The 12,776-nt window shown below is 35.0% G+C and overlaps 1 protein-coding gene and 1 non-coding gene across 7 annotated transcripts in view; one reads left to right on the top strand and one right to left on the bottom strand.

The window, feature by feature from the left end:
- LOC125678471 (low-density lipoprotein receptor-related protein 1-like) overlaps positions 1-12,776 on the top strand; it is a 139,533-nt gene that overhangs the window by 30,412 nt on the left and 96,345 nt on the right. For all 6 annotated transcript variants that reach the window (XM_056154539.1, XM_048916937.2, XM_048916935.2 and 3 more), the window contains exons 8-12: positions 320-419; positions 1,251-1,413; positions 1,623-1,854; positions 4,800-4,983; positions 11,284-11,427. In XM_056154539.1, the coding sequence (XP_056010514.1) occupies positions 320-419; positions 1,251-1,413; positions 1,623-1,854; positions 4,800-4,983; positions 11,284-11,427 (823 nt within the window). The remainder of the gene's footprint in view (positions 1-319; positions 420-1,250; positions 1,414-1,622; positions 1,855-4,799; positions 4,984-11,283; positions 11,428-12,776) is intronic.
- Positions 5,615-5,686, bottom strand: Trnap-cgg (transfer RNA proline (anticodon CGG)). Its single transcript has one exon. It is a non-coding gene; the product is annotated as a tRNA-Pro (tRNA).

Here is a 12,776-nt window from a genome sequence, read left to right as displayed (position 1 = left end):
TCTGCTCCAGCAGACAGAACAGACACCAATCTGATTAAAATCAGATCTTTGATCCACTCCTTTATTGTTATGTTGCTACACAAAGTAGTGACATAACAATAAAGGAGTGGATCAAAGATCTGATTTCGGTCAGATTGAACAGACACAGAAACCAGATGAAAAGTCTGCTTTCTGCCAGGTTGTGTCTAACTAAGACTGTACTGTTATCAGCAGATTTATAGGAAAGAATAGGAGAAGATTTTCACCATAAGCAGTCACAGTGAATACAAGCATGCTTTAATAAGTACAATTTAGGTGACATGTTTTTTCTTTTCACTAGATAATGTATGAACCATATCCAAAATATATATCAACAATGCAATGTATGGACCAATCAACCTTCAAAATAACAGAAATTTCGACTGATGTTACACTAGAAAGTAAGTTCCTCAATTTTAATGGAAATTAATTGTGGATCATATGGTATGTTTTATCTAAAATACAAATATGACATTGGATCATGTATTTGGGATCAGAAAATTCAACACATTTGACTTTGATTTGAAAAATGTAAACAAAATCTTTAGCTTATTTTGCAAGTGCAACTCATAGATATGCAGAGTGAAACATTTAAAAATAAATGTTGACTGAAGTATTCATTTGCCAGAGTTCTTGAATACCGTTGGACCTCTGGTCCTGGTGAACACCTTTTTGTAACAACTATCAAAAATCTTATTATTGTATGTCCTAGGTTTGGCCAAAATTATTGTAATGTGGGTTTTTTATGCCAAGAATTTTATTTCATCATGATTTATTTCATTTTAGTTTATCACTGTCTACTTCCAATTTGCATATGCATTGTTAGTTTTGAAGTGTGCTGTCTAACTGGCTGATTAAATGGTTCACTGAGTTTGCTAGAAAACGGAAGGCCCCTGATATTAATGGAAACAAACTTGATAAGAGATGGGAATATGAGAGAGAAAAACAACCTGAAAGTACTATTGAGCAGCAGTGTAGAAAGGGCCCATGTTAGCTGGTTTTTAGCAAAGAAAAGATCCTTAAGAGTTGCAGCTTATTTATAATTCAAATATGATTCATAAATATGTTGGATATTTTCATGGGTCCTACTAGAAATGGATTGGTCTTTTAAACTTTTCTCTTGATGGGACCTATTGTCCTGGTTGTTGGTTAAAGTTTTCAAGAACTCTGAGTTGGATCTTGGTATAGAATATTTCAAATAATAGTGATTTATAACCTTTTTTATATTTCAGCAATTGAAATTATTGCACATGACTGGATTACTGGAAATTGGTACTTCGTTGATGTTGTCAACAATTGGATCATTCTTTGCAATTCAGAGGGGAAGAACTGTGTTAATATTGCAAAATTTGAGGACAAGACGCCACGAGCACTTGTACTGGAACCAAATTTAGGGTAATAGTTACAGTGCAATCCACCATGTTTACAAACAGTTCATTTTAGCTAAGAACTGGACTTGTCATACTTACCAGTATCTCCACACATAAACATGAATTGAAATGTTGAAAGTGATTGAAAATCTTAATTTGCATGAATTCTATCTAACAAGACATGTGACCATTTAACAATGAAACAAAACAGAACATCGACTTTTAATATTTCAGACTGATGTTCTACACACTGAATTCTAAGACTTCAGGCTGGGCCATATATCAAGCTGATCTCGATGGCTCCAACAACCGTTCCCTGGTGGAGAATGGAAAGGAGTTAATCAGCCCTTCTGGAATGACCATTGATTTCCCAAACCAACAACTCTACTGGGTGGACTCAGCCAAAGACACGATAGAGAGAATTGACATCAATGGAAAATCTCTGAACAGACACACTGTTACAAGGGTAAGAGATATTGTGCATTTTTTGTTTTCATGCAATGGAAAAGTCAGGGTTTTGTTATTCTCACTGCTACTTGTGCCAACATTTTTCATTTAATGTCTAGGTGGCACAGGGAAAAATTTCCAAATGCAAAGTAACATTTGGTTTTTTTTTTTTTTCCCTTGTTAATTTAAACAAAAACTGTATTTTTAAACAAATATTGATAAGGTGAATTTTAAAGTTTTTATTTTCAAAATATCTTCTTTTTCACCTGTAGACAGTGTTGCAGATTTTAGGTAGATAAATTGCCAGCATATTATTGTTGTTATTATCATTTGATAATTTCAGCTATACCTTGTGACAAATTTTCAAGGTCAAATACTGTAAATTCCTAAATATACGTGAGGAATTTATTATCGCGTAATTTCGCGAGAAACATCACTAGCGAAAAAATATTTCTCGCTTTTATTTTTATATTGCTTAAATACATGCAAAAACACTTGATCAGCAGAGCACTCACGAATTTATTTTCCCGTGATTTGATGTCCATGAGTTATTTCGCAATAATAAGTACTTGCGTAAAATAAGGAATCTACATTATTTGCTTTCAATAGAGATTTTAAAAAGTTAGTGATTCTGGATTGTAAATTTAATAACTGTATGAATGAAGGAGGGATAACATGTCAGAAAGTATTGTTATGGATGGAAAATGGAGGATATGTACAATGGTATTTTGAAATTAAAAACTTTAAAATTCACCTTATTAGTGAAAAAAATAGTTTTTGTAGAAAGTAACATGGTAATTTTTTTAAAAAATTCCTGATAGATTTGAGTCCATGATCTACAGATCAGCAGCCTTACATGGCATGTTAATCACCGAGCTAGCTGCAGAACTGCATATGGCTCTCTTCGAAAAATTGGGATTTACCAGAGAGCTACAGATCCAACCTTACAAAAACATCTGATTTCAGTGCAACCTTTTTTTGTGCTTCATTGAGGTCTTATATCATATATATAATACTCTTAAATATATATATATATATATATATATATATAAAATATACTTTGTCCAAACCGGCCTTTGAGTACTCCGGTGTTCTGTCAATTCAGGCTACAAAATATAGTTCTTAACATTTCTTTAACAAATCCTTTATCAACAATTCCCTGTACTCGGGATACTGCGTATTCTCTATATCAGCCGACTTTCGCAGTCCCAACTGCTACCAATTAGCTTTCATTATCCTGTTTAAACCGGCCACTTGATAAGACCTTACCTCATTTTCACAGTCCATTGTACTCAGTTTACACAACGTCTCAACTCCTCGTAATTGGCTCTAATTATCGTATTTCAACAAGCCACTTCACAATGACCAACCTGTCGGTATTCAGTTGATTGCACACAGTATACACAAGGATGTCTCAAGGGAAGCCTCAGGTAAGTAAATCAGTTACACTGGCGATGAGTCGTAATCAGCTAAAAATAAAACCTGATTATGTTAGCACCACGCACAAGTTAATGGCACATGGGCCTCCCCCAAAACAACAGAGACGAGAACTCACGTTAAAAGACAAAGTTCAATTAATTGATCAATTCGATACATTCTTGGAATGAAACAAAATCGTCAACAATCCAGTTATGTTTTTGAAAAGTAGAGTTTCCATTATTGGACCCCCTGAGCTCTCCGACGAGTCAGACAGTGATGTTAGCTCAACTCAATCATTTGTTTAGCATTACCTTTAAGTTTCCGTTTCACAAATTGAGACAGTTGAAAGTGATATTTCCATTAAAGACATTTACGATGAAAGCTTGGAAAGACATTCTAGACGAACACACTTGACGAATGCAGCTCATGAGGCCAGCGATGATGTAGACAGAATCAAGAATTTAACAACAGAAAAATGCGCAAATAATTCTGAGATATTAAACTGTGTAATGAATTTTTAAAAACTGTTTTCCAAAGAACACGACGACACTACCGAATCCCAATACAAGAATTGAAATCTACAACTGAAAACAAAATAAATTTAACAAACAACACTGGACTTTTAATTCAAGAAATGAATTGATTTTGTACGTGTGCACCAAACCCCGATGGTGTAACATGCCAAAATGTGATGGTCCTTACTCATGCGCCAAAACACGATGTTACATATTATTCAAAGTGCAACGGAGTGACACGCCAAAGTCCATTGGTTTGCAAAACTGAATGGACACAGCATTTTGGTACAGACTGTATCAACCGTGTGTTGTTTCACTAAAACATCAATACAAAATCCATTCAAAATGATGTAATAATAATAACTTATTTCATTATCATTTAGTTGTCGTGTATTAAACACAAAATCTTCAAACACGAAATCATATAGAATGTTTTGCATTATAGCATACCCCAAGGAATTTATTACGTATACGTTAGAAGTAATAAATTAGTATAAATTAAAGCTTATTTGGGCAAAGTAGATATTTCGACAACAAATGTACTTTGCTGTTCTCAAAAGCCCTTGCCCCTTGCTATCGTCCATGTCAACCTTTATCACCCGTGTCTTCCTCCAATATCCTCAAAACGTTGGTACCAGCAAAAAGAACCTTCGTTGGGGCGAACTGACATTGCATTTCTTCGGTTTGATTTTGAAAGACGTTTCATATTGAAATTTTGATTGAATGAAGCAAGAACACAGCGATATAAGACCTCAACTATGAGCAGAAAAAATTGCATTGTAAATCAAAGGTTTTTAATAAAGGGTAGATCTGTAGCTCCCTGGTATGTCCCAATTTTTTTCCAGATAACTGCAGTTTTTCAACGATCACTGAGCTGTCCAACTATACAGTGAATTTAAAAGCACAAGAAATACATGACTGATATTTATTTTTCCATCTATGTTTCAAAAAGAAGTCGATCCTTATGACAATGTGTTATTCCTTTTCAATTTTAAACAAATCTGATTCTTATTCATTTATTTCTTATCAGTTGAAAACTACAAAAAATAGAGGCATTTCCATCCTGGGGAACTTTATCTATGTAACTAGTAATGATGAAGTGAAGATGAGCCGCATACATCGCTGGGACCGCTCATTCAGTGTCACCAATTATCATGACATCCGCCTGCCAGACCCTTACCAACTACAGGTCTACCACCTACAGCGCCAGCCTAGTAAGAAAACACTGCATTCAATTTTTGGGGCATTTTTAAGTGCACTATTTTTACTTCAAATACAAACATTTTACAAAATGAAACTACGATATCAGAATTTGAAAGCTAATGTCACTTAATACATATACCCAAAATATTTCAAATAAGCAATGGTTAATTGTATATTTTGTTGCAGTGAAGGTTTGTCTTTGGAGATTTTTTTTTTTTTTGCTTTATTCCTGCATAAAAATATGTATCAAAAGGGTACTCAGTGTGTTTCCATATACTAGAGAGAAAAAAATCTTTAAGTATTTGATACATGACATGTGGTAGTTTGTATTGCAGTGTAAAACATATAGGGAAAAATCCTGGTACTCTGAGCAGTGCTGGGTTGAATGATTTTTAAATTTGAAAAGTAATTGGATTTATTTTTTTAAAAAAATGGTAGGTCAGTTTTATATGAATTGCAAGATAAAAAGCGATTTTGTATTTTAAAGACAGATTGTTTTATCTATTAAATTTTTTAAAAGAACCATTTATAAATTATTGTTGAATTTTTTCTCTCAGTCTGATCATATTTTTATTTATTAGGTTACCAGACTAGTATTATATTCAACCTCATAAATGTATATGATACATCTTAAAATAATTTGGGCTCGTCCGGGATTTGAACCCGGGACCTCTCGCACCCGAAGCGAGAATCATACCCCTAGACCAACAAGCCTTTATTGAATAGTGTTAGGCAGTGAATCACTATGACAGCTGTAATATAGTTTGTAGGGACTGTGTCAAAGGCATTCAATGAATAGACGGTGGTAAGACCATAAAGTTGATCTAAAACTATATGCTGATGTATGAACTTGCCTACTGATACAGAACTGTATTAAATGTAAATATCTTGCATATCTGATGGTTGGCAGTCTGCCAGAGCATGTATTTTAAGTGTTTTGAAATAAGCCCTGCAGGTAAAGTGGGAACAGTAGCCAGATGTTTACTTACCTGTGCAATGCCTTTGTATAGAAACAGCTGATTGAGGGTTTTTAGTTCACCTTTCATAACAGAAATTATACATTTCATACTGAATTCAAAGTTAATCCAGTGATCAAACATAGTGTATTTGTTTATTCTCCATACTGCTAATTTGGAAATATATTTCATTGAATTTTTTTCTGAATTTCAAGGCTTGTTACATTTGCTAATTTGATGTCTTTTCTATTGCCATATATACATTAATGGTGATGCCTTAGCCATTTGTATAACTCCTACAGATTCTAAGTCATAGTTTGAAAATCAAAGTGCAAGATTGTTCACACCTGAAGTCATGATTTAAACAACTTTATTTCATCTGACAAATCTTATAAACAAACATTTCATAATTGTGATGGAAGAAGAAAAATATATATATTATGGAACTGGTATTCAAACCTAGTATCTTACATTGATGGATTCAGTTGGTGGGGGGGGGGGGGGGGGGGCTTCATCCCATAAATTTGTAATTTAGTGGTACCATAAAGTATTGTGTACAATTTGCACAAAAATATACTGTGCACCCCTAACATTTGAAAAAAGAAAATCCTGAGAAAACCTTGGTCCCCTTCCAAAAATTTTGACAAAATGGGTGTGCAAATAAGGTTCACACCTGAAATTTGGAATAATGTCAATTTTTTGGGAAGTGTATTTTTAATATCTGTAAAGGAGAATTAGAAACTTGAAAAGAAAAACTGGGGTTGTAATGCTTGTTATTGAGCTACAGTGTTCTAAACATGACCTTTTATCCCCTGAAATTGAAGATCTGGGGGGGGGGGGGGGGGGGGGGGGGGGGGGGGGGGGCATTTTGTTTTTGTCCTGTCTTTCATTCTGTCTGAAACTTTAACCTTGCTAATAACTTTTGAACAGTAAGTGCCATAGCTTTGATATTTCACATGACTTTGGAGTTTGACCTACTTTTTGGAAACTTTAACCTTGCTAATAACTTTTGAACAGTAAGTGATAGAGCTTTGATATTTCACATGAGTATTGATTAATCAATCCTTCTGCCACTAAATATAGTCCCTACCAAACCCTTTCAAAACTTGAATTGACACAATTTGTTTTCAGTTGATAGGGTTCAGTAATAGATGTGTAATATGTCTGCTCCAATGGGATCAGTATTGAACCAGTAAATACTTAGTTGTAGCATCCTGCGCAGTTGTGCTCAGAAGCTCATGAGCTAACTTCCTTAAAGTCAGAATTCCCTAGGATGAATAACTTTTTTGAAAATCTCCTGATCAGGAAATATTCCACAGCTAGATCCTAACAATTCACATAGCATAGCCATGTAAGAATAAGGTCACAATTGTCAAATTGATAGGAAAGCAACCACATGTAATGTAGATTCAAGTTTGTTCGCACCATGATCAGGTTGGGATGTCAAAAGGGGTTTTAAAGTTTTTTACACTAGGAATATTTTAAAATATAATTTTCTCAAGAAACTCTGAGTACAATTATGAACACAACACCAGTTTGAAAGTTTTGCATTTGAAAATGTAACTGCTCAGATCGGTGATGTGGCCCATGAACCTTTTTTCCCTCTTTAAGAAGTAGGTACAGTTTCTACAGTCATCTGGCCCAAAATATTGATGATTTCACTTGGAGCTCAAATCCTGTCATTCAATTAAGGAATAGTTTAGCAAACCCAAAATTCACTCAGTTTGATCAGCAAAATGATTTGTGTCATATGACGAGAGCTTGAAGTTGGCATAAAATTGCAAAAATGCCATTTTCAATGAAAATATCCACAAATTCAGGTGGTTTTCCTTTTAGAAAACATACAGCGCATGCGTCGAGCAAATTCATATTGAAGCATGTTTTTCATCTCAAAATAATACACAATATATATCATTTTCATTTTGCTCGACAAATGCGCACATCTTTTCCTGAGCAATAATTTGTATGACATTTGACAGTTTTCAGGCTTATTTTGAGAAAAAGGCGGGAAATGTCTTATTCATGATGTCATAATGCTATCCATTTAGGACTATCATTCTGATTTTGTTGACATAGTATACCTGGCATTTATTTTACTTTCTTAAAACACTGATTAAGGTTAATTCCAGACACATTTTATAAAGAGAAATTTTTTGGGCCTTTTTATACGCCTGTCTTAAGACGGGACGTATTATGGTATGGCGTTCATGTCCGTCCGTCTGTTAGCTTTTTCGTGTCTGACCCGTAACTTAAATACTACAAGGCCTAGAATCATCAAACTTTGTCTGTAGATACATCTTGGGTAGAAGGTGTGTCGCACATTAAAACCAGGTCACTGTGACTTTTCATTAAGAAGATATCCGTCTGTCCGTCCGTCTGTTAGCTTTTTCATGTCCGACCCGTAACTTAAATACTACAAGGCCTAGAATCATCAAACTTTGTCTGTAGATACATCGTGGGTAGAAGGTGTGTCGCACATTAAAACCAGGTCACTGTGACTTTTCATTAAGAAGATATCCGTCTGTCCGTCCGTCTGTTAGCTTTTTCGTGTCCGACCCGTAACTTAAATACTACAAGGCCTAGAATCATCAAACTTTGTCTGTAGATACATCTTGGGTAGAAGGTGTGTCGCACATTAAAACCAGGTCACTGTGACTTTTCATTAAGAAGATATGGCCATATATGGCAAAAACTTGTCCGGCTCATAACTTGAAAACTATTAGACCTAGAATCACCAAAATTGGTCAACTAATGCATCTTAGGTAGAAGGTGTGTCGCATCCTACTTTAAGGTCACTGTGACATTTAATTAAGGTGATATAAAAAAAAAAATGTTTTAATGGGTACAATCTGTACTGTTAACAATATGTGACGGGCGTATCATGTGCCGTGGCGGTGCACTTTATTATGTATACAACCGTACCTTGTTCTTTGTGATGTAAAGATATTTTTCAATATTAAAAGTAATGTAACAATTATTTTACTTCTGAGGACCTCTCATATGGATTATATACATCATTGTTTCAACCATAATCATAAACATTGAAGAGATGCATCACAGTATGATATTTATTCATATGAGGATGAGTTTACCCCCACTTCATCCCCTTTAGGCACAGTAAGGTATTGCGATATCTGCACACATAGCTTCAGCAATAAGTCATGAATATTTGCTTTCTTTCTTTGATTTTTAGCTCACCTGATTCAAAGGCACAAGTGAGCTTTTCCGATCAAAATTTGTCTGTCATCTGTTGTCCGACATCTTTAAAGTTTTCACATTTTTTACTTCTCAAGAACCAAACTTGCCACAAAACACTCTTGGGTGAAGGAAATTTGAAGGTACATGCCCCTTTTCAAGGGGAGGTAATTAAAGAATGGTAAAAATTGAGTGTGGTGTTTAAACCAAAAAAAAAAAAAAGAACCAACAAACCAGAAAAGCTGAAACTTGTACAAGATATTGCTTATACATGTATACTGAAGATTCAAGTTTTTTCCATACCATGACCCCTAGGGCTAGGATGAGGCCACAATAGGGGTTTAGAATTTAACATTAGTTTATGTTAGACAATCGTTGAAAATCTTTTCAACAAGAGCCACATGGGTAAAGATTGTCAAAATAATATGCAAGTATCCTCATATAGTGTAGTCTCCGATTTGTTGATACCATGACTCCAGGGGCCAGGGTGGGGACACAACAGGTGTTCAGAGTTCAAGAATGGTTTATATACTGGAAAAATATTTCAAAATCTTTTTCTCAAGAACCACAAAGGTACAGATAGTTACAATAAAATACAAGCAGTCTCATGTAGTGTACATTTAGATTGTTCATAGCAATGAAGTCTGGTGCCAGGGCAGGGTCACAATAAGGGTTCAAAGTTTGATATTGGTTATCTGGTTATGTATAGGAAAAATAAAATAATTAATAATCTTATTTTAAAAAATTACAAGCCTACAGGTTGTGATATTAATATGTAAGCATCCTCATTTAGTGTTTTATTAGGTTTTTTTTTTTTTTTTATTTTTTTTTTATTATATATATACAAATACCATTACCCCAGGGACCAGGTTGGGATAGAATAGGTGAACAAAATTGAACATTTGTTATATTTTGAAAACAATCTTTGAAAAAAACACAAGGGTACCAATTGATGAAGCAGTATGCAAGCACATTCATGTTGTGAACTTTCAGATCTGTTCAGCCATTTTCCCAGGGCCATGATGAGGCCAAAGTAGAGTGTTGGTTATATGTAAACAAAATCTTTGAAATATTCCTTTTAAAAAACCAGCAAGAATAAAAGTTGTCAAATTTGTTTGCAAGCATTTTCATGGAGAGTAGCTTCAGATATCCCTGGGGCCAGATCAGGGCCACAATAGGGGTTCAGAGTTTGACATTGGTTATATTTAGAAACAGTCTTTATAAAATCTTATTCTGAAGAATTACAAACATACATGTTGTCAAATAAATAAGCAAGCATTTTCATGTAGTGTAGTTTCAGATTTGTTTGTGCCATGGTTTCTAGGGCCAGAGAAGAAAGTTTGATATTTGTTATATATATTTTGAATGGAAATCTTTTCAATCTGTACAAGTTAAATGATTGTTCAATTGGTATGCAAGAAATCTCTAACATGAAGCTTAGATTTACATTTGACTCAGACTTCTCAGTTCTCAGGTGAGTGATGTGGTCCATGGGCCTCTTATGTTGCTTTTCAAGTATAAACTCCAACGCAAGGTTCAATCCCAGTCTCTTTTCATTTACAAAATATTCCGGGTCCTCCCTTGCCAGTTATTGTATAGGTGCACTTCCAGCTGAACTAACAAGACCCATGAAATCATTATGCTCTATCTCCTTTTCATGAACCGAGTTTACCATCTGGGAGTACAAGGATCAAGTGATTTACTCATTTGTCTGGAACTTCACCTGACCACCCAGAGAAGTTTTTAAATATTTTACTAAAGATATGGATCTTTTGTGATATAAGATTAGTGATGGAAATTCACTATTTAGATGATATGAAAGGGTTTGAAATGAATATTTATATGTTGTTTGCTTAAATTTCCAATAAAATTTTTCCTATTACTGCATTATGATATCAAGTTACAGACTTACTTGTCATGCAATCTTAAGGGGGTTCAGTGTTTTTGCCATGGATTGTGGCATTTGCTACTGGCGGGGAAATATGTTTCATAAAGATGTCTTGTTTCATTACAGCTAGCTTTCATATTGTGTTAAAATTAGTACATGTTCTTCACCAAGGAGCATGGTAATGCCATTCTGTTCATTTCTGTTTAAGAAAAAAAAAGTATGATGTCCATATGATCAAAGATACTTCAATTTTGTTCTTGAATTCTTTTCAGTCATTCCAAAGGACAATTCAACACTATGTGCTGATTTAGACTGCAAACATTTGTGTGTGAATGTACCATCAGAAACTGGACTTGTCGGCAAATGTTTATGTGGAGCTGGATATGAACTAGCTGATGATAAGAAGCAGTGTCACTGTAAGATTTGAGTACTATTGTACTGTAGAATCCTTGTTTTATGTGAGTACTTAATATCACGAAATGACTCATAGATGTCAAATCACAAGAACATGAATTCATGAGTGGTGTCTTGATCAATAGTTTTTAGCTCACCTGAGCCGAAGGCTCAAGTGAGCGTTTCTGATCACATTTTGTCCGGCATCCGTCTGTCTGTCTGTCTGTCCGTCTGTATGTCTGTCTGTAAACTTTTCACATTTTCATCTTCTTCTCATGAACCACTGGGCCAATTTCAACCAAACTCGCCAAAAAGCATCCTTAGGTGTAGGGGATTCAAGTTTGTTCAAATGAAGGGCCATGTCCCTTTCAAAGGGGAGATAATCACAAAAATGCAAAAATAGGGTGGGGTCATTTAAAAATCTTCTTCTCAAGAACCACTGAGCCAGAAGAGCTGAAATTTACCTGAAAGCTTCCTGACATATTGCAGATTCAAGTTTGTTCAAATCTTGGCCCCCGGTGGTAGGATGGGGCCACAAGGGGGGATCAAAGTTTTACATACAAATATATAGGAAAAATCTTTAAAAATCTTCTCAAGAACCACAGAACCAGAAAAGCTGAGATTTACATGAAAACTTCCTGACATAATGCAGATTCAAGTTTGTTCAAATCATGGGCCCCGGGGGTTGGATGGGGCCACAATAGGGGATCAAAGTTTTACATACAAATGTATAGGAAAAATCTTTAAAAATCTTCTTCTCAAGAACCACTGAGCCAGAAAAGCTGATTTTTAAATGAAAACTTTCTGACATAGTGCAGATTCAAGTTTGTTCAAATCATGGCCCCCGGGGATAAGATGGGGCCCCAAGGGGGGATCAAAGTTTTACACACAAATATATAGGGAAAATCTTTAAAAATCTTCTTCTCAAGAACCACTGAGCCAGAAAAGCTGATTTTTACATGAAAACTTTCTGACATAGTGCAGATTCAAGTTTGTTCAAATCATGGCCCCCGGGGGTAGGATGGGGCCACAAGGGGGATCAACGTTTTACATACAAATATATAGTTAAAATCTTTTTCTCAATAACCACTGAGTCAGAAAAGCTGATATTTACAAGAAAACTTTCTGACATAGTGCAGTTTCAAGGGGGGGTCAAAGTTTTACATACAAATATAGGAAAAATCTTTAAAAATCTTCTTCTCAAGAACCATTAGGCCAAAGAAGTTGACATTTCCATGAAAACTTTCTGACATAGTGTAGATTCAAGTTTGCAAAGGGTAGTTTGGGCCATAATAGGGACCAAGGTTTTACATGCAAATATATATGGAAAGTCTTCAGATATGGGCCAAGGTGACTCAGGTGAGCGATGTGG

This window comes from Ostrea edulis, chromosome 2 (assembly GCF_947568905.1).
Source record: "Ostrea edulis chromosome 2, xbOstEdul1.1, whole genome shotgun sequence".
NCBI classification, from domain to species: Eukaryota; Metazoa; Mollusca; class Bivalvia; order Ostreida; family Ostreidae; genus Ostrea; species Ostrea edulis.
The sequence above is the reverse complement of the archived record's forward strand: the minus strand, read 5'-3'. Positions and strand labels throughout refer to the sequence as shown.